The sequence below is a fragment of the Cucumis melo genome, chromosome 2 (assembly GCF_025177605.1).
Source record: "Cucumis melo cultivar AY chromosome 2, USDA_Cmelo_AY_1.0, whole genome shotgun sequence".
In the NCBI taxonomy this organism is placed as follows: Eukaryota; Viridiplantae; Streptophyta; class Magnoliopsida; order Cucurbitales; family Cucurbitaceae; genus Cucumis; species Cucumis melo.
The window spans coordinates 8,152,580-8,174,347 of NC_066858.1; the positions used below are offsets into that span (position 1 = coordinate 8,152,580).

The 21,768-nt window shown below is 32.5% G+C and overlaps 1 protein-coding gene across 1 annotated transcript; it reads right to left on the reverse strand.

Moving 5' to 3' along the window:
- Positions 1–2,188: 2,188 nt before the first annotated feature.
- LOC103491956 (3-hydroxyisobutyryl-CoA hydrolase-like protein 1, mitochondrial) lies at positions 2,189–12,818 on the reverse strand. The gene is made up of 15 exons (XM_008452085.3): positions 12,679–12,818; positions 12,323–12,469; positions 12,173–12,253; positions 11,947–12,015; positions 11,746–11,809; positions 10,731–10,810; positions 10,003–10,086; positions 8,576–8,660; positions 4,942–5,027; positions 4,738–4,859; positions 4,069–4,129; positions 3,792–3,890; positions 3,533–3,634; positions 3,403–3,444; positions 2,189–2,485 (listed from the first exon to the last, which is right to left on the reverse strand). Exons 2-15 carry the CDS (start codon positions 12,446–12,448, stop codon positions 2,366–2,368), a joined length of 1,221 nt encoding a protein of 406 aa, XP_008450307.2. The 5' UTR covers positions 12,449–12,469; positions 12,679–12,818; the 3' UTR covers positions 2,189–2,365.
- Positions 12,819–21,768: the final 8,950 nt, after the last annotated feature.

Here is a 21,768-nt window from a genome sequence, read left to right on the forward strand (position 1 = left end):
TTTGTTGATCCATTTTACAATTCAAATTAATCCATTTGTTGGGACATATTAAGAACGTTTCTCACATGGTCGAAGAATATATTCCTTTGATGAGCCCTGAGTAGAGATTTTGATTTACTTCTTGAGGCTTCGTGGGATGTAATGAACTTGAAGTTTTAAGTTTTAAGTTTTGTTTTGGTTTTTGAGAAAAATGGTGCAGACAAAATAATAGTATTTGTGCAATTTTAGAAAAATAGAAACTATCACTTTGAATGGTGTATTTTGAGAGTTGTATTAATTTAAACCTTAAACTAATAGTTTTATCAATTTAGACTTTAAATTAATAATTATATTGCATGAGATTATGAACTTTCACAAGTGTTTCAATTCAAATATTGAACTTTAATATTATATTAATTTAAATTCTTCGTGATGTTTTATATGGAGATACACCTATAAAAGTTAAGAGTTTAAATTAATACATGTATGGAGAGTTCAAATTGGTTTTTTTTCACCTCAAGACAGACACTCATAGTAAAATAGGAACAATTTAAAATTTTTTAAAGGTATTAATACAAAGGTTTAAAATATTTTGTAAAAGGTACTTAACGTTTTTCCTCCATATAGTATTGTTGAGGATACTTTGTTTAAAAGTTTTTCTTTTTGTGTGGAAAGGTAAAAATATTACTTAAACATTTGAACTTTGAAATAAAATAAAAATGCTATTCATTCCAAACTAATCATAAGAGTACTATTTCTATTTTTTATTGAAACTGATTTTAGCCTTTTATTATGATCATTGTTGTTGGTGTTGGTTTCTTTCTTTCTAAATATGACTTTTTGACTAAAAACTCAGATGGCTGACTAGGAAAATTGGGTTCTACCTTCGAAGTACTAAATAACAATAATTAAAATAAAGATCAAAGTTATATGAAAAAAGGAAGAGAAAAATAAAAAGGTCCTCGCTTGCAATGCCAAGTTGGTAACAAGTCATACAATTATTTCTGCCGACTGTCCTTTCATAGACTTGGAACTTATGAAATAAATTCAAAGATTCCCATTCAACTCTTACTCGACAACTAGGATTAAAAAATCCAACTTTTCATAGACTTGTCCTGTAAAGGAAATTAAAGTTGCAGTGTCTTTAGACTCGAGTTGGTTTGTTCTTGAATCAAACATTTGTTACAGGTCGAATTTTCATTTGGCTTTCATGGCCTTCAATACCACAATGGATAAACATGAAATTTTATCTTAAACACAAGCATTTTAGATCTCTATTTTCTAGAGTTTCTTTCGAGTTATTGAAATGTAAGAAAAACTTTATAGTCCATTCAAAAGGGGTTTGGGTGACAAATATGATCATAGGTCAATAGGTATAAAGAACATTTAGATGTTAGAATTGTCACCCCATATTGTTGAAGAGAAAAACAAAACAAGTGATGGGTGTGAACAATGCAAGTGCTACTTTGGATGTATTTGAGGTGGTAGTTTAGGGCAAACTCCTATAAATTTTGGGTCAAATTACTAGTTTTGGCTCTAATTTAAATTATCTTATAATATTGTTTAACATCTAGCATGTATTTAAATTTTTAATTTTAATTCGCGATTGAACTTAATAAATCTCTAAAATATTCAAAATTTTAAAAAAATTAACTATAATATTATATATGAAATTGAATTTAACACAGAAAAAACTTTATACTTTAACTAGCAAATGGTTCCTATATTCTCAAATTTAGTCCTTATATTTTCAACTGTTTAATTTTAGATTACTCATATGATTTTACCAATTACCAATCACTTGTAATAAGACCAAAATGAGGCATTCATCTCGGAGATGATAATGGTCAGAGTGGACTGACCATTTTTCTTGTTATGACATCACAAATTACAAAATGAAGATTTGGACCTATAACGAAAGTAGAGATGTATTGGCCTAACTCACGAATGAGAGACTAAACCATCATCACATATCAAATTAACGAACAAGCAAAGGGGCTAAGAACATTCTTCAAGTTACGTTGAAAAGGCACATTCACAATTAAAAACTTCAAATTCCAACAGCTCATCAACCCAAGAACACAAAAAATGGAGGGCATTTAAACTTATGTTACGAAAAAGAATGTTCATCAATATAAACTCAACATAAACTCACACATGTCAAGCAAAAATGCAAACATCAGTAAGACTAACTTAATGAAAATACACATTCTAAAATGGAGGCCATTTTATTTATTTAACTATGTCATGTAGCAAATGACAAATTACCAAGCTGAAGAGAATCTTGCGAGTATTATCCTTTGAATTGGATGAAACATTCCTGAAGGATAGACGAAGAGCATATGAATGGTAAAATTGAAAGCTCAAGAGGAAAGTTGTGGGAAAATCAAGGGAATGCTTCTCGCAAATGGGTGGGTAGATCAAGATCAGGCTCAGCTTCACTTAGTGGAGAGAAATATTGGTTCACCATATCTTCAGATACTTGCGCTAAGGTAGGAGGATTCCACTGCCATCAATAACAAAAGCAATTACATTTTTAGAATTCCCAAGAATCTAAAGTTTTGATTACTAAGAAAAGTAGGTAGCTCAAACAATAAATTTACTTACTATATTTAATCTCTAAATTTCAACTACATTTCTAAATTTTGAAGAATGATACAGTTTGTTAACAACTTATTAACACCATTGTGACACGCTCTTTATTCTATCCAATTGTCAGCCATGCCACACTCATTCAACCCAAACATATCTAATTTGCATGCCAACATCAATATTTAAATAGTTGTGCCAACGGTGTAAATTAAATAGGCAAATTTGCATAAATCATTGCTAAACTACAACTATTGTTACAATTACACCTTCAAATTCTTAATTTGATCAACCTCACCTTTAAACTTACAAAATTGCTACAATTAAACCTTTAAATGTTACAAAATACACAGACTACTAATAAGCTACAAATTTAGTTACAATCCAATTTGAACAAATTATTTATTTAAAATTTCGTGAAATTCGAAAACTATATATCAACAATTCTATAGTTTGAAAGTGTGATAGAAGCGAACAAACGCTTCTAGTTTAAGAGTGGTTTGTGCATTCTGTAATATTTAAGAATTTAATTGTAGTAATTTAGAAGTTTAATGGAAGTTCGAATATACTGCAACAACCTATAGATCGAATGTGGTATTTTGGAACTTTTCCCTGGTAAATAAAAACAATTTAAAAAGAAAACTACATAGGAACATTTTATTGAAATTTCACAATACAAAAATACGAACTAAATTTATAATCTAACCCATGAAAAAGATGATGTTAAGCTATATTTATTCATTATTATCTTGAAGGCTTAATTTTATCAATTTCAATTTTAAGTTCTGAAATTTGTTTGACACACAGAAACTCAAGTATCATTTGATTTCATACCTTTGGTGATAAATCTTTGTCCACCAATCGAGCCCGAACACCCTGATGAGTAAGTTATTTTGCAAGAAAAACTAATCAGGAGATTTTGCAACTTACATTAATGGCCTAGTATTGATTATTAGATTTATACCTCACAAAAATCACTCGAGATCTGCTTGGATATCCCTTGTAGGGACATTCTATATTCACGAATCAAGCACTGATCAAGTGTTTGGTATCTTCCTTCTCGTATCTGAACAAATTCAATAATTATGTTAAGTCGAGTTGGAAACAAAAAATGGAAAAAGATAGATTTTCCTCGGCAAAGAAGAGTGGGAAGGAAGACAGAAGTTCAAATTGGAAATAAAACAAAAATAGAGAAAGAAACAAGAGAGAGATAAACGACATACAGATTTCAAAGACACCTTCAGGCTCAAAGGTGATGCTTCTTTCAATCGTTTTAGAGTGGAAATGCACCATGGATCTTTTGTTTTAGATGACTCGATTTCCTGAAAGTATGGTGATTTTGCAAATAAAAGAATGCACAAACTTATTTCTTCTAGGAAATTTATAGCAAAAATATATATAGATATCCTAATAAAAGTTCAAATACCACCTCGTGAACTCTAATAACTTTCATCAATCAAAAGATAATCAAATATTAGTCAGAGATGTAGGAATACTAACCAACGAATCAATGATTTCTTCAACAGTGTCATGGCTGAAACATTTGTCAAGTATTTCGACTCTACAAAACAAATAAATAGATAAAAAAAAATGTATCAGGTAAAAAGTATGTATTTTCTACGTAAGTAGGCACACTCTATTTTAAGCAGACTTTGATGAAACACACACAAGCCATAAGCATACTTGGACACTCCCTGAATTTGTCAATAAGAAATTTAAAGTGTCCGTTGTCCATAACTTTTTACTTTAATTTTACCCTTAAACGCCGTATCATCAGGGAGAAGAAGAGAGAGGAGGGAAAAAAAAGAAAGAAAAAACTGATTGGTGGGGGAGAGATAGCTAATGCTGAAGAGAGACAAATGGGGAACTTGTAAGATATTCAGATAATAAGACAAACAAAAAGATAGGTTCATCCCACAAATGCTTATAGAAAGAAAAACAATAAACGCCTCATAATGCATCAAATTCTTCAAACATGTTAAGCCATAGAAATAATGTTTAAAATTTAAATATACATTTTAATTTCTGTTCTAAATTACTGTGTACTAGCCGAGCCTAGCAAAATGGTGCGTCATTGTCTTATGATCCAGGCGTATATTAATGGTGTTTGGACATATTCAAAAGGATTTACAAATAAAAACCAAGTTGAAAGTGATCAATAATGCAAACCTGTGAAGTACACTTGTTTTATCTGGGTGAACAAGATCACCATATTTATCTAATGAAGATTCAACAATAGATGCATCATCTGTAACCAAATTCCCTAGATGCTCTTCAATTAATGGAACCCGCTGAAAATGGAAAGTAAAGTCAAAGGAGGCCAAAATCTAATAAAGACGGAAAAACTTGAATGCCAAAGATTTAAGGACTAACTGAACTATGAGAATAGTGCGTAGCAACCCCACAAGCAACCATTTCTTCTCCTTTAAGCTTTTCCCCTGTTAGACCCAAGTACTCTCCTGCAAATACAATTAGATCAAATCAAATTGATAAACTCATTGCTTTCTCAGTTCAACTTCAGAATCTAACTTCAAACTTATTTCGCTATGCTGAGAAAATAATAATCAATTCTTTATCAGGTTCCGACCAGCTTACTGCCTCATATCTTATACTTCCAGTGGATGAACAAAAAATTTCATCAGCGTTCTTGTAAAATCAAATTGACAGAGCATATGAGTAGGCAACCGCAACTTCAGATACAAAGCAGGTCCGGCCAGTAACTTATCATTAGAAATTTGGTATGATATGAATGCGTTTATCCAGATTTTTGCCGCCTTAAGAACACACCCTTATTCTTCTTCAAAACAAAAGAACACCCTTATTCATTTGTTTATGTATTTCTCTCTTGATGAAGAGAACATTCAGTGAGAACAGACCAAAGATTACAGGAGAGCAATAAAAAACAAAAACAATATAATAATGATAATGATAATATTTATAAAAATTTTAAAAAATAAATAAAGAAAGCTAAAAATTCTTAGAAAAAATAATTATAGAAAAGAGCTCCAATTCAAAGGAGTGAATAATAAAGAATAATCACCAAAAGCCTTAGTAACGGAAGCCTAAGGGAACATGGGACAACCTTGCAGAGGCCCAAACACCCTTCCAAGAACTTTCCTCATCACTATAGATCCTCTATTTCTCTCCAGCAAAGTATTCCATAAAATCATGAAATAAGCAGTTTGCCAAAGAAACGCCCATCTATCATGAAAGGTGAATGAATAAGACCTCGTCTGTCAAACCTACGAAAACTTCGGGAGCCATTTGACTCCAAGGTCCCCAAAATACTATTCTAAATCACTGAAGTTTGAAGCAAACTAGCAGTCCCACAGAACACGATTCAGACTTCCTGTGGCCTCTTTGACACACCTCACGTCATTGGCCATTGCACCCAACAGAGCAAAAGATACATTTGTTAAATACGATTCATGATTGTTAATCCTCTCTAGCGTATTATGAACACCCTTAGCAAACCCAATCCTACATTTTGTAAACACCTTCATTTTGTATTATTGATATTGAGTTTTTACCATTCACTAGGACTGAGATAAAATATTTTGAAAAGGTCCAAATATTTTCTTGTGAATAGATACTTATCAAATGTAGTCCATTCATCGCATATAGTAGTCTCCACCTCATATATTTTCCCTCGTTTATCTGTTGATCCCTAGTTTGGCTTCCAATCATGTGGTTTCCTACAGATTTTCCTGTCGGTGTCCTTTGTGTGGTGAGCCATCTCTTGACAGTGCTGATAACAAGGGTTCCTTCCAAGACTCCAGTTTTCAGCTCCACTGCAAAATTGAAGTGAATAATTTCCATTGGGATTTTCTACTGTCGGCACCAGCGTTGCGAATATTTCAAGTTTCTTAAACTCATGGAAAATTAAGTACAATGCAAAGCTTGTACTAGTTAGCTTATGATGGTTGCAAATATATTAGCTATAAAATCATCAATGATTTTATTTTATTCGTATCATGATTCTTTCCTTTTATGTATCAACTCTTTCTCCTATATAAGAAGAAGGCTATGCGCCTTACATTTGAAATAATTGAAATATAAAGTATTTTATTCCATTCAAAACTACAATGGTGTCAGAGCAGGAGATCCCGTGTTCGCTCCTAAATGCGATTTATTTTCAGTTTAATATTAACTTTTGCTTGTTGGGTTTCTACATATTTCAAGCCCACAAATGAGGAGTGTTAAAATGTTAATATAAACTTAAATTTTTCTTCACCCATAAGCTTAAGTTTTTAGGTTAATCATGATTTAACAAGGTCAGAGTGTCAATATAATATTAAATTTACCTTCACCCATAATCTCAAACCTTTGGGTTAATCGATGGTTTAATAGTTTATAAATTATATTCCCTATAAAATTTGCCCCATCAAATAATACAAGTTCAAAACCAATGGAGCTTGGTTGGAGATTAAGAAGATTTTAAGAAATCAACACTTGAACTGTTAAACTAGAAGTTTTAGGAAATCTTTACAAAAAGTGTGTTTTACAAAAACATCTAAACAAAATAATGAAATATAATGTAAATGCAGATTGGGAAAGTTGAAAATTTGATAGAAAACTAACGACTAACTATTACAGGGACTTTATATCTTAATACGTCCGTTAACCTTCTTTGTATGATAGTTTGTAGTTTTCCTTCGAGGAGTAATCTTAATGGGGCAGATTTCAGCTGGAAGCTCTATAAGACAGCATCCGGTTTATGGGATTTAGAAATGAGATGTAGATTCCTTCAGTTTAAAGGCCGGAGGGATCCTTCAATTTTTCTTTAATCTGCAAATCCGAAACTGGAGCCTTGACCAGAACCATTACTTTTCGGTTATTCTTATAAAATGCTGACGGATAATATTCAGACATCTTTAAACATAAGATTAAATTCTTATCCTCTTCTTTGTATGATAGTTTGTAGTTTTCCTTCGAGGAGTAATCTTAATGGGGCAGATTTCAGCTGGAAGCTCTATAAGACAGCATCCGGTTTATGGGATTTAGAAATGAGATGTAGATTCCTTCAGTTTAAAGGCCGGAGGGATCCTTCAATTTTTCTTTAATCTGCAAATCCGAAACTGGAGCCTTGACCAGAACCATTACTTTTCGGTTATTCTTATAAAATGCTGACGGATAATATTCAGACATCTTTAAACATAAGATTAAATTCTTATCCTCTCCTATATGCGAACACCTAGTCTCTAACTTATCATCATCCCACATATGGTACACCTGACACTTGGCGTCCAAGTTATGTAACCATATATACCCCCATAAATATTTGCATGTATCCTCTGTAATCCGAAGAACAATAATCACTATTTTAGCTAAAATGTGAAAGCCAAAGGAATCCATTTCCCGCCTCAAAATAACGTCAATTACCTCAAATATTCAAGACCAGAATCCAGAAGACAGTCAGCATTTTTTACAAAAAGCAAAGTAAATTTCACTTATGTCCTGACTCCTGAGTAACCAAGACGCAAAAGAAATTTTAATTCTACTTATGTGCATTTAACAACCCAACAATAAAGAAACAAGCACTTCCAAAAGAAGCAAACAAGCAACCGTAAGGTACTTTAACACCCTGGAGAACTACACCCCCAAAGCCATCTACTAAGGTAAGAGAGACAAACCACTTAAGTACCACATTGGTCATTCCATTCTAACCAATGTGGGACAAAGGTAGCTCATATTACCTTGATTCCTAAAAGTAAAATTTCTAATATGTATTACTATCTAGGGTGCAATTCTGATTTTGCATCGGAGAATTTTCCTAGTTCAGCACAACAAAAGAATAATAACTTCACCCCTTGATCTAAAAGCAGTCACATGCACGTACAAACTCTATAAGCATGTCAGATAGCCTGAAATGAATAAACGCTATGCAGCACTGGAAAATGAAACAATAATAACTACCAGCACCAGCTTCCCTAAAACTAACATTAATTCGGATCCATCGTGCAAGATTTTGAAACTTGTCAAACAAGATAGAAAGTATTGAAGTTACCCATGCGACCAGGCAGATGTGAGAGGTGGAAAGATGCACCAGCATCAGGGTGGAAACCAATCAGGGTTTCAGGGGTAGCAAAAACCTGAAATTAGTTGCACAAATGTACTCGAATCAATGCAAAAGCTTTAAAAATGAAATCATTCAGTGCTTGCTTACACAATGAGAAACTATTGCATCCATTGCCCGTTAACTTCAGTAATCAAATCTCAGTAATGTGGAACAGACATCTTAAGATCATACAGAGACAGAGATATTTCTATCCTAATAGGATCAAATAGCCTTAGATATATATTTTGATCGTGATATTCTGATTTTCTCTCAAACCTAAGTGTTTTACAAGGAGCAACAAACTTTACACTATTCCTTCCTCCACCCCATGCAAATCCAGCGGCCAGAGTATTTATAACTATGGCAAGCTTGCCTGACAAAAACTTCAATCTTTTGATCTATTAGAACAACTTCCACCCCCAACAAGGTTGCCACTTATGGATTAGCAAAACAATTGTCAAGCTCTGTTTCATACATGGCCTTGATCTGATGCGTAGGGGGAAGAGTCTGACTAAGCCGATGGTCCTGCCTCCTACCCACCTTTGAAGCATTTGTTTCCATGATAAACGGACTTGAAAACCCTGCCAGCCAAGCTTAATGAACTTGCTCCATTCCAATTAAAACTATCTTTCTCAGACAACTGACTCACCAATCATCACAAAATACCTATCAACCCAATGCAACCATTCATTCAAGGGTAAACTCCAACTTTCGTAACCTCAAATCAAAATTTGTAGCCAAGGTGCAATTTTTACTTGTATCACAGTCGTTGGCACCTATTTCAATGGTAATTGTCACCAGTAAGATTTCTTACACTACCTATCCATGCGCATCCCATCCTATTCCACAGCTGAAACCATCTTTGTCAAGTTCCACATTCCCTCCAACTCCAACTTCTTGCCCAGTGTCCTTTTTAGTGGATTTATTTATCTCTCCCTAATCTGCCAACCTCTTCCTCAACTTCTCATTCTTGAATTGCATTTAATTTAGTTTTCATGTTTGTTGAACTGATCCCATTTCCTAATTGTAACCGTTTTAATACCAAGAAAACAGAATTTGATTTTACTAAGAACAAAAGGGTACAACCCAGAAAGATCAAAGTGCCAACTAAACTTTGCTTAACAAAAAGCATGCTCCCTGAGATTCTATCTTCGATTTATAATCTCTCCATCACTCGTCACTTCCATAAAATTACCACCTAGCAGAAATGGCCAAGTGTATTTAGTTAAATACGAATACTATTAGCTCATCTTCTGACCAAAAATAAGGAATAACGAGAGGAATCATTTGACTTTAAAACAATAATATAATAATAAATAAAACCTTGAAAGAAGTTAGGACGGTGGGGGAGGGAATTATGCGTGCCAGTGACTTACAGTTTTATCAGTTGCAACTCGAAAAGTCCCAGGAATTGAAATTCCAGTCCCACCACCCATGGTAATGCCATTTAGAATCGCCACCTGCATGAAGATTATCAACGCAATGTTGGAGAAGTTCAGTGTTTACATGTAGTAAACTTGGAAGAATGCATACAATCAGCCAAAACAAATCCAAGTTAACGATTAAGGAGAGGATTGTCACATTTGTTGTAATCTTTTCAAAGCCAAAAACAGTATTTGTGTGTGTATCCACTACATATAGATAGAAGTTACATTGATCAAGATACACAATACAAAGACATGATGATATATTTACTGCTAGACCTCCTGCAAAAATCGATGATTAAATTAAAGAAAATCAAGAGGATGTTATCAATCTATATACATCTCCAAAACTTCCTAAATGTACCTTCAAAAGTCATTTTTACATAATAACTTTACATACACATCTGAAATCAAAAGTAACTTTTATACAATAACTTTTTGTAGACAACCAAATTTTTTTATGAAAAATCATTGTAGACATTTCCAATGTGCAAGTGCACACAAAGGTGTATATATCTATTAGATGCCACACAACAAGGATAATTCAAGAAAATTTTGTTCCTGATAAGTATATTAGACAAAACACCATAATTTTATGCTCTCAGCATCAAGAAAGCACCATATTTTCAAGAAAATGAAACAAACTGTTCAAGATACAAAGCAAAGGACTAGGAACTCACATGAGGCTTCACGTATGTACCAACCATATATATAAAAGTATACAATGTGCTGAAAAACTTTTTACAATGTTCTATCTTCCCTGCACAAGTCACCAAACACAAGGATGGCAATTTTAACCAAAAGTGATGAATGAGTTAAACCATAAGAGAGCTGATTCTAACTTTTAATCTAGTATAAGAAATTGATGTTAGTGAGCAAGCCTTAATTTCATCCATTACCTTTTCTCAATATAAATACACCCAAATACAAACATTCACTCATACACACACACACACATACATACATAAATATATCATTCATTACCTTGTTAAATTATCAAGCGATAAAGGACAAAGACATCCTAAAAGAGCATTATTTTCAATATAAAAGATGCGAGAGTATAAATAGCTACCACCAAATTTAGAAGCTACAAAGAAGCCCCATATTTGAGTTCAAGAAGCTCAAACGGGTACTCGGTTACAAAAAAGAATGAGATCCAACTCAAGAATGGTGCACACAGAGAGGCACCATCATCAAAAGACATTTTGACAATTTCATATTGGAAAGATAGAGAGACTTTGCAAGCTTTATAAGTTACATGGAACACAACTCTCATTATCATTTGGTTTAGAGATAGAACCTCACGTTTATCCAACAGGTTATACGTGAAACGGTCTACTATAGATTCAGTTCATAGACCTACACCTAAAAATGTTATAAACATTAAGACCCAAACATCCATCAATCGACTCTTATAGTTGAGTACAAAACAAGAAACCATTTAATGTACTGATCATCATAGAGGATGATACCGATATTTTGTGCTTCATCATCAGATTTAAAGTTGTTTGGTCTTCAGCTTTCTCAGAAACTTAGATTATTATAACATTTGGAAACATCTTTTGTACAAAATAGTTCTACTTTTGTTTTCTCACACAAGACCATAGATCTAGCGCAGGACAACAGTTTGGCCCTCCTTAACGATATAATATATTCAACAAAGTGTTAATATAACAGAGCACATCAGACTCTTACCTTCATTGATCATATGATAAAGCGAAACAATATCTCCACCAGCACAAAAAGCCCTGCCACTACCCTTTGATAATCCAAAATTTAAAAAATCAAATAAAGAAGTGTGAGCTGCAAGTGAAAATGTACGATTACAGCCAAATGAAAAATCATCCTAGAAAAAAACTCAACAGATGCAGAACAAGAACAAGAAAAAGAAAATACCTTCAAGACAACAAAACCAACATCAGGGTTTTCTTCCCATGAATTGTACAATTCATGCAGTCTGACACCCTAAGCACCAAGTACATTTAAGAGTAAGAAATCATCATGCAATGTAACCATCTGAGTAATTTCTCCAAAATAAACTAACGAACTATTATAAATAACTATGAAAAATCATGATGAACAATAGCTGAAACACACAAGAAGCTGAAAGAAGATCATGCACCATATTAGTATTAAGAGCATTGAGAACTGATGGTCTGTTAAGAATGGCGGTTCTGGACCAAGCCCTGCCTTCAACAAGCACCTGCAAAAGAGACACATTAACAAATTATCTAAACTAAGGTCAAGGAAATAATGTAATTAGAAAACTGACTTCTTGTTCGTGATCATGGTCATGGAAATGGTCAAGAAGAGAGCATTGGTTTCTCGTTTGAGTGAGGAGACGAATATTTTGAAGGCTTCGCCTAGTGAATAACGCAACCTTCAAACTCTGAACCATCTTCTTCTTTTGATGCTTTACCTAGCGGAGTGAAAAATTATAAGTTTAGAAATGATTGTGCAAGAATAGGTTGGTTTGTGGACTCTTCTGCGACTTGGAATCGGTAATTTGTAGAAGAAAAAGGTGGGAGAAAAAGTTTGTGCAGAAGAATCTTGAGGTTGACATAGTCTCATTGATCGGGAGTTAGAGAAGAATCTTGGCTATTCATTACATGACGCCATTGCAGTTACCTTCTACAGCTTCGTTGAGAAGAAGAGGCTAAAACTATTGGGCTATTTTGCACAATTTGAGGGGGGAAAGCGTAATAATTACAAAAACAGAAAAGAGGGGAAACAACTAATATTTTATTAGTTTTTAATGATTTTAAAACTCAAAATGATTTATAATCTTGTTCGGCCACAATGGTCGAATTTGTTAGGATTTCAATCGTCCACATTTTCTAATTTTCAATTAACATATTCGTAGATAAAAGCCTACATTAGTAAGTTCTTTAACTTTCTTTTTCAATTAATACTAGAAGTAGTGGGCTTAGGTCATGTTGAAAACTCAAGAATAGTTTTGTAATTTACTTTACCCTAATTTTTATTATTTCAATGAGGGTCGTATTGTCTAAAAATATTTTCTCCTTCGTACTTTTATCACATCGAAAAATAATAAGAAACTATCTCTCCCGTGGTTTTTTTCCTTGCATTAGGATTTCTGTGTAAATCTTGTGTTCATTCGTTATTGTTACTTTCAATATGGTATCAAAGTAAGGTGGCGATAAAAGCCTAAAAAACACACTTGATGGAACCCAAATTGAGGATAAACCCATGCAGGATCAAACCGTTGACAAGCCTACTGCCATTGTCAACGTTGTTGTTCAAGTTATCGTGGATGCCATCATCGCTGCCACTGTAGACAGATGACTCGGGCAACTCTAGATCAATTCAACAAGCATGGTTTCTCAGTCACACGCGCCACTTGTCAAGCCACATCCAGTCGCGCAAGAAATGCACGTGCCACCTGATCAGCTACAATCGTTATACACACCATCGCTCACCCTACAATCGAGCATCCACGCAAATCCTCTTGCACCAAAATGTTCCCTTGTACGTGCCACCTTCAAATTTTGCCTGATCAATGCCTGCATCGCTGCTCAATCTTGATTGAAACAGTACTTCACAGCCAAGTTTGATATAGTCCACTAATTCAGCAATGAACCTTAATTATTGCCCTAGGGTTGAGAATCCTCAAGCCCACTTGACTTTTAAGGTGGGTGAGTTGTCGGGGTAATCAAGACCTCGTGTGTAGGGTTCGCCTTCTAGTGTCGCTCAACAGTAGCTGAATGTACTTCAACAGCAAATCGCGACGATTGAGGCAACACTAGGGGCCTCTTCCAACAACTTGGTTATGGCCTTCACACGACCATACCAATGTGTTCTGAAAATCTAGTAACCTTGTTCTCGACTTTGTCCTCTTCTTAGGTGTTTAATACAATGGCACAATCTACAAGATATTTTCTAGGGGAGAAGCTAAACGGTCAAAACTATTATTCGTGGTCCAAATCTATCAAAGTGATTCTTGAAGGGCATCACAAGTTTGGCTTTCTCATAGGTGAGATACCTTGTCCTCTACTAGGAGATCTTATCTGATCCACATTGATCAATATTAAGTAACTACAGATTAGCAAGCCCTTATGTATACCTCAGTCCTTCAGTCTTATTAGTGTTGATGGGAAGAACCCCTGAATCCTAAACTTTGGCGCCCCATATCATTTGACAGGTTTCTCTAATATTTTATGTACTACATTTTATGTGCTGGTAATGAGAAGATAAGAATTACAAATGGCTCTTCAGCTCTTATTGTCGGGAAGGGCAGATTTCTCCTTTTAAAGGTTTGACCTTACACAATGTGTTGCATGTACCCCGAATTTTCTATAAGTTACTATCTATAAGCATGATTACTCACAAATTAAATTGTAAAGTAACATTCTTACTTGATTCTATTTTTTTAGACTAAAACTCAGGGAGAATGATTGGCACTACCTAGTACAGTAGGGGACTCTACTTGCTTGATGATGATGCCTCCTCTAGCAGCATTACTAGGACTAGTCTTTTATCTTTATACTTTACTACTTTTGAAAAAGATTGTATGGTTGTGGCATTTCCGTTTAGGCCACCCAAATTTTCAATATATGAAACACTTATTTCCTTATATTTTTTCTAAAGTTAATGTTTCTAACTTATCTTGTGATGTATGTATTCGAGGCTAAACTATATCGAGTCTCCTTTCCCTCACAACCATATAAGCCAACCCAACCTTTCACTTTTATCCATAGTGATGTTTGAGGATCGTCTAAGGTTACTACCTCTCTTGGAAAATGGTGTGGTTTGTGACCTTCATCAATGACCATATCTGTCTTACTTGGATTTTTCTTATCTCCAACAGATTCGAGGTTACCTCTACATTTTGGGATTTCTATCACACCATAGAAACGTAATTTAGTGTAAATATTGCAATCCTACGGAGTGATAATCGTCGTGAGTTTCAAAACCACACCCTTAACAAGTTTTTGTCCTCTAAAGAAATTGTCCACCAAAGTTCTTATACTTACACCCTTAACAAAATGGGGTTGTCAAGAGAAAGAACAGTCACCTTTTAGGAGTTGCTCGTTCACTTACGTTGTCTACTTTCCTTCCTTTCTATCTGCAGGGTGATGTTATTCTCACTACAGCTCATCTTATCAACCGAATGTCTTTTTGTGTCCTACACCTCAAATCCTCTTAGGATATCTCAAGGAATCCTATCCCTCCATCTGTCAAATCTTTGATATCCCCCTTGGGGTGTTCGCAACCTATGTTCATAGTCATGGCTCTAACCAAACTAAATTGATCACTCCTCATACTCAAGCTTGTGTGTTTGTTGGGTACCCTCTACACCAATGGGGCTATAAATACTTCCACCCATCTTCACGTAAGTACTTTATCTTTATGGATGTCACCTTTCTTGAGGATCATCCTTTCTTTTTTGTTAGCCTACTTCAGGGGGGAATGTAAGTGAAGAGTCTAACTATATGTCCCTTAGAGTCTACATGTTCTACTCTGGTTACTTTACCTAAACAAAATTCTCACAGTACAATCCTACCTACAAACCAAGTTCCCTAGAAAACCTACTACAAGAGGAATAATCTAAAAAAGGAAGTTAGGTCTCCTATTGTTCACCCAACTTCGATCTAGGATTCTGAACCTTTACGAGATCAAGGTATAACTTATTCCATTAACTCACATATTAATAATAGAATGATGAGAATGATAGGTTCGAGACGAATTCTACTAACACACATATCGACAGTAAGGTGGGTGAGAATGATGGATCTGAGACAGTTCTCTCTGAAGATATGTTGAAAAGGACAGTGTTGATGAGAATGAGGTCATTGTAGAATCTACTAAAGACGAAACCAAGCAGAACCATCCAAAAAACATAAGTATGATCCATCTTTTGATCTTCCTGTTGCGCTAAGGAAAGGTACTAGGTCCTGTACAAAACACTTCAATTCTAACTATGTTTCGTACGAGAACCTTTCGCCCTAGTTTAGAGCCTCCACTACCAGCCTTGATCCTTTAAGTGTCCTAAGTGGAAAACTATTATCATGGAAGAAATGAAAGCCTCGAAAAAGAAAGACCTAGAATCTTTGCACACTCCTTAAGGGACACAAGATTGTGGGATGCAAATAGGTGTTTACACTCAAGTATATATAGCATATGGTACCGTTGACAAACACAAGGTTAAGTTAGTTGCAAAAGGGTTCAACAGACTTATGGGGTTGATTATTTTGAGATCATTTCTCCTGTTGCAAAGTTAAACACTGTTAGAGTCTTGCTATAGTTGTTATAAATAAAGATTGACCTTTATATCAACTTGATGTTAAGAATGTGTTTTTAATGGAGATTTAGAAAAGGAAGTGTACATGGGTCCTCCTCTAGGATTTGAAGTTCAATTTGATAATCAAGTTTGTAAGCTTCGAAAGTCTTTGTACAGGTTGAAACAGTCACCAACAACTTGGTTTAATAGATTTACCACTTTTGTTAAGTCTTAGGAGTTCAATTAGAGGCACTTCGATTACACTTTGTTCATAAAAGTCTCCAAAGTTGGGAAAATTGTAGTATTGATTATCTATGTTAATGACATTGTGCTATCTGAGGATGACGTCATTAAGATCATCCAACTAAAGAAGAAGATGGGGGATGAGTTTAAAATTAAAGACTTGGGGAGTCTGAAGTACTTCCTTAGGATAGAGGTTGCTAAATCCAGAGTGGGCCTCTCCGTGTCTTAGAGAAAGTATATCCTTGACTTATTAACTAAAACAGGTATCATAGGATGTCTTCCTACTGGTACACCAATTGAGTTCAATGTCAAACTCGATAATTTAGGTGACAATATTCCTATTAATAAAGAGAAATATCAGCGTTTGATGAGAAAGCCGATTTACTTATCTCACGCTAGGCTTGATATCTCCTATGTTGTGAGCATTGTCAGTCAGTTCATGCAGGCTCTTTATGAAGACCATATGGAGGTAGTTAATAAAATTATGAGGTATTTAAAAGCAACTCCTGATAAAGGGTTGAGGTTAAGAAAGGTTAATAGAAGGTATATTGAGACCTATACAAATTCTAACTAGGTAGGATCTATTGTTGATAGAAAATCCATCTCGGGATATTACCTCTTTATGTGGGGCAATCTTGTTACTTGGAGAAGTAAGAAGAAAGAGTTATGGCTAGAAGCAATGTTGAAGTCGAATATAGAGCTATGAGTTTGGGAATCCGTAAGAAAATCTAGCTCTATAAGGTATTGTCTGATCTTCATCAGAACTATGAAGTGTCTACAAAACTATTATGCGTTAACAAGGTAGCTATTGACATTGCCAATTACCTGGTCCAACATGACAGGGCTAAACATGTGGAGATTGATAGACACTTTATCAATGAGAGACTAGACAATGGTAGCATCCGCATCCCTCACTTACCAAGCCAACATATTACTGATATACTTAGAAAGGACTACTTAGATAAAGCTTTGATTTGACAATTTGGTTCTTTTCGACATTTATGTTCCAACTTGAGGGAGAGTATTAGAAATAGTGGGCTTGGGTCATGTTGAAAGCCCAAGGGTTATTGTGTGTCATTTACTTTCCCTAATTTTTATTCTTCTAATAAGGCTTGTGTTACCTATAAATATTTCATCCCTTGTACTTTTATTATCACTAGAAAATAATAAGAAACTCTCTCTCCTGGTTTTTCTCCCTCCACTAGAGTTTCCACGTAATTCTTGTGTTCATTCTTTATTGTTACTTTCAATAATTACTGTCCAAACATGAAATTTCAAATACATTCATTTCAAATCTTTTTTGTTCCAAACAAAATAAATAATTTAAAATCATTATTTCTCATATTTCAAATCATGAGATCTAAAATCATTTTTTCAACTTTCTGAAATCCAAACGAAGAGTAAATATCACTTTCTATCATTTTCAATGTTTGGAAGTTAGGCCATGTTTATCAAATTGGTATAAATCATAATGATATTTTATTGATAAATCAATCCTAATGAATCTCGATTGCAAACATAATTAGATTATTTTTATCACTTTCCCTTAGAATTATGAATATGTCATATTTACCATTATCGTACTGTTTAATCTTAACAGTAATGATAATGGTAAAAGAAATAGTAAATGTGAGAGATTCATGTAATAAAAGCATTTGTAATAGTAGCATTAATGGTAACAACAAAGGTAGTTGATTTAGCCTAATTGTCGAGCACAGTTAGATTAAACGCTCTCTGATCCTCAATCAAATTGCACATTTTAATCATAAATTTAGAGCCATAAAAATTCATTAACATTAAAAAACAACGACAAACGTAATCAAGCGAATTTCACTTTTTACATTATCAATGATTATTAGGATTCTTCTCAGATAAATGTAATCGTTAGTTTTAATTTTTAATGTGATCATTACTTTTACTTAACTTTTATAAATTATTAATTTTTTTTAAAAGAATAAAAGATTGACATATACCTTGAATCGATCTATTTTTAATTCGACTAAAAAGCAAATAATAATCTTTACCGTGCATTTCATTTTAAATGATGAAACTTTTTATGATCTATCAATTTACTTGTTTTTTGTTATGGAATTTGATAAGATTAACAACCACCTTTAATTAAAAAATTTATATCTATTTATTTTTAAGGGTCTTTTAAAAAATATAAAAAAATGGAAAAATATTTCAAGATTCTTAAACGTGAAAAAGCTTAGAATAATTCCAAAAATGGAAAAAGCTTAGACGTCAACCGTGTAAAATACCAAAAATACCCCGTCAACCACGCCGTCAATAACGCACGCGTAATATATTTGCGATCGTTAAAATTTGGTTATTGTTTGATACACGATCGTTTAGATATGGCTACAATTTATATGCGATCGTTCAGATATGACTGTAATTTATCTTTTCAATTTCATCGTTTAATTTTGTTTCATGATCGTTTAATTTGGTTACGTTTAAATTTGGTTACACGATCGTTTAGATTTGATCGTTAAATGATTTTTTTTTTCAAAATTTGGTACACAATCTTTTTAATTCTTTTGATACACGATCGTTTAGATTTTTTTACATGATCGTTTATATTTGGTTACTCCAATCCAAATGATTTTTTTTCAAGATTTTTAAACGATCGTTTACATTTGGCTACTCCAATCTAAATTATTTTTCTTTTCAAGATTCTTTATACACAATCTTTTAGATTTTGCTATTTGTACACGTCGTAAAAAAAGAAAATAAGAAAGAGGAAAAGTAGAAAGACAATGAAAAAACGAAAAAAAAAAGATGAAAAGTAGAAAGACAATGAAAAACGAAAAAAAAAAAGAAGAGGAAAAGAAAAAAAACGACGAAAAAATTAAACGACGTAAATAAAGAATTGAAAAATAAGAAAGATGATGGAAAGAAATTGCAGAAAAAAAAATAGGAAAGAAGAAATAAGAAATCGCAGAAGGAAGACGATAAAAGAAATAGCAGGAGGAAGCAAAAGAAAATGGAAGAAGAAACCTGAATATTTAAAAAATGTCTAACTTTATGGGCTTGTTATATAGGTCGTATATAGTTTGATGTTTTGTTACATCTACGTAAGTTTCTCTTATTATTATATCATAATTATTATATTGGAATAAATATGTGAAAACTTAGAGGATAAATGATTAAGTTAAACAATTATAAATACGAATCTATATAAACAACAAATATAATATATATATATAAAAAAATCATTCAAAATTTCAATTTTCACGTACATCTTTATTATTTGTAACCACACATTTGTTAATTGTAACTTTTTTTTTTTTCAAATTTTATACTCCTTTATGAATTTTGTTGGATAGTGAGATGGAAAATTTATTTTATATTTTACTAAAAGTTAAGACATGTAGGAAAATTTGAAACTACCTTTTGAACAAAATAGTATAAAAATGATTCTCTACCTAAGATACTTCAAGATATTAAACAATAATATATGATTATGATTTTATGAAAAAAAACATTCAATAAATATAATTATATACGACAAATTAATTTTTTAAAAAAAAAATTGTAAAACCTATAGAATTTCTTCAAATTTCTTGTTTTTTATGTAATCCTTTTATAAAACACCTGAACGAAGACAAAAGCATTTTTAACGGATTTAATTCTAATGTGTTTAGGTTTAAATTTAAAGTTTAGGAAATACTGATTTACTTGGTTTTACATTTCATGAATATTTAGGCAAACTTTTATTTATACAAATTGATTTTGTTAGCTTTAAATTAAATTTTCAACTTTCAAACATTTTTTTAATGCTTTATTAAAGCTTAAAATCAACTCATGCACTCTAATGAAATGAAAGAAGAATATTGTCAATTGTCAACTAATTATATGAAAGAAGAATATTGTCAATCGTTAAACTTTAAGCTTTATTAAAGCTTAAAGTTAACACATGCACTCTAATAATATGAAGAGGTGAAAGTTCCAGAATTTTTACTTTTAGGATATATAGTCGACGAATGTCAATTCAAGAATAATTTAATGGGTCAAATATTGACATCATACGTATAAATTTTATATAAGATATAAATAATTGTTTAATAAACTAAATTATATCGATTCTCTTACTTTAAAAGCAAATAAGTCAATGAACTGATAACGACAAGTAATAAAATGAAGGGAAAAAGGAACAATTTTAGTTTGTTTTACCAAAGGTTGCAACATCTAGACTTCTACGACTTTGACTATTTGATTCTCAATATTATCATCTAGTTGATAAGGGATAAAAGTTCTCTTTCTGATATAAGTAATTTAACAAAACCACTAAACTTAAATTTAATTGAAATTTAGAAAAATTAGTATATTAAAAAAATTACAGAAATTAAATTATTTGTAACCTAAAAACTAAGTATGTTTTCTTAAAAAAAAAAAGAAATACAGAGAAATTGAGACTTATTCTTGTTGTTGACTTTGTATTGAGACTTACTCTTATTGTTGACTTTGTATTTACGAAACGCTAAAAATGGGATTACCTCCACTTGAAAACTTTTTCTTTTACTCTGAGTAATAGAAATTTTAGTTTGTGGGAACCGAAAAAAAGATTTCTAGAAAAAGAGAGATTTTTTTTCGTGAGATTTTACGCACAGCACCTTTGGTTTCGTAGACAAGACGTTGTATGTATTTATTTACCCTCCTCCTTTTCTTCTAGAAGTTGGAGAGATCTTGGGATACTTGAGAAAAAGTCCCACATTCCCTCAAATAACTTCATTACATAAGGGAGTTATTAATTTAATTTAAATTAATACTAAAATAGTGATTTAATTAATATTTAATTAAATCATATTTAAATAAACATCTCTCACATAACTTATAGTTTTAATTTAATTTAATTAAATCAAATTTAATTTAATTATTAATTAATTATTAAATTAAATGTCTTATATTTAGTTTAATATGACAGTTAATTTAATCCAAATATGAATCATATTCATATATAAATTTATCTTATAACCTATAGTTTAATTTTAATTTATATCATATACGCATTAAATTTTAACCTATAATTTTACTATGGATCTAATTCATATTAAATTAATATTTTAACTCATTCAAGTATTTTACTCTCTCAGAAATTAATTTTGAATCATATCCAAAAATTATATTTATATTATAAAACTTATTAATTTAGAATATAAACTTTGAATTATAACGTATCACCATATATTTTATTAATTTATAAAGTAAATTTGAATGTTTCAAGTTACAAT

Excerpts from the sequence above, each read along its gene's own strand:
- LOC103491956 (XM_008452085.3), bottom strand. The coding sequence starts at position 12,448 with ATGGTTCAGAGTTTGAAGGTTGCGTTATTCACTAGGCGAAGCCTTCAA. Across the intron at positions 8,661-10,002 it reads GAGTTGCAACTGATAAAACT|GTTTTTGCTACCCCTGAAAC; the intron begins GTAAGTCACTGG and ends AACTAATTTCAG. Across the intron at positions 2,486-3,402 it reads ACAAAGATTTATCACCAAAG|TGGAATCCTCCTACCTTAGC; the intron begins GTATGAAATCAA and ends TATTGATGGCAG.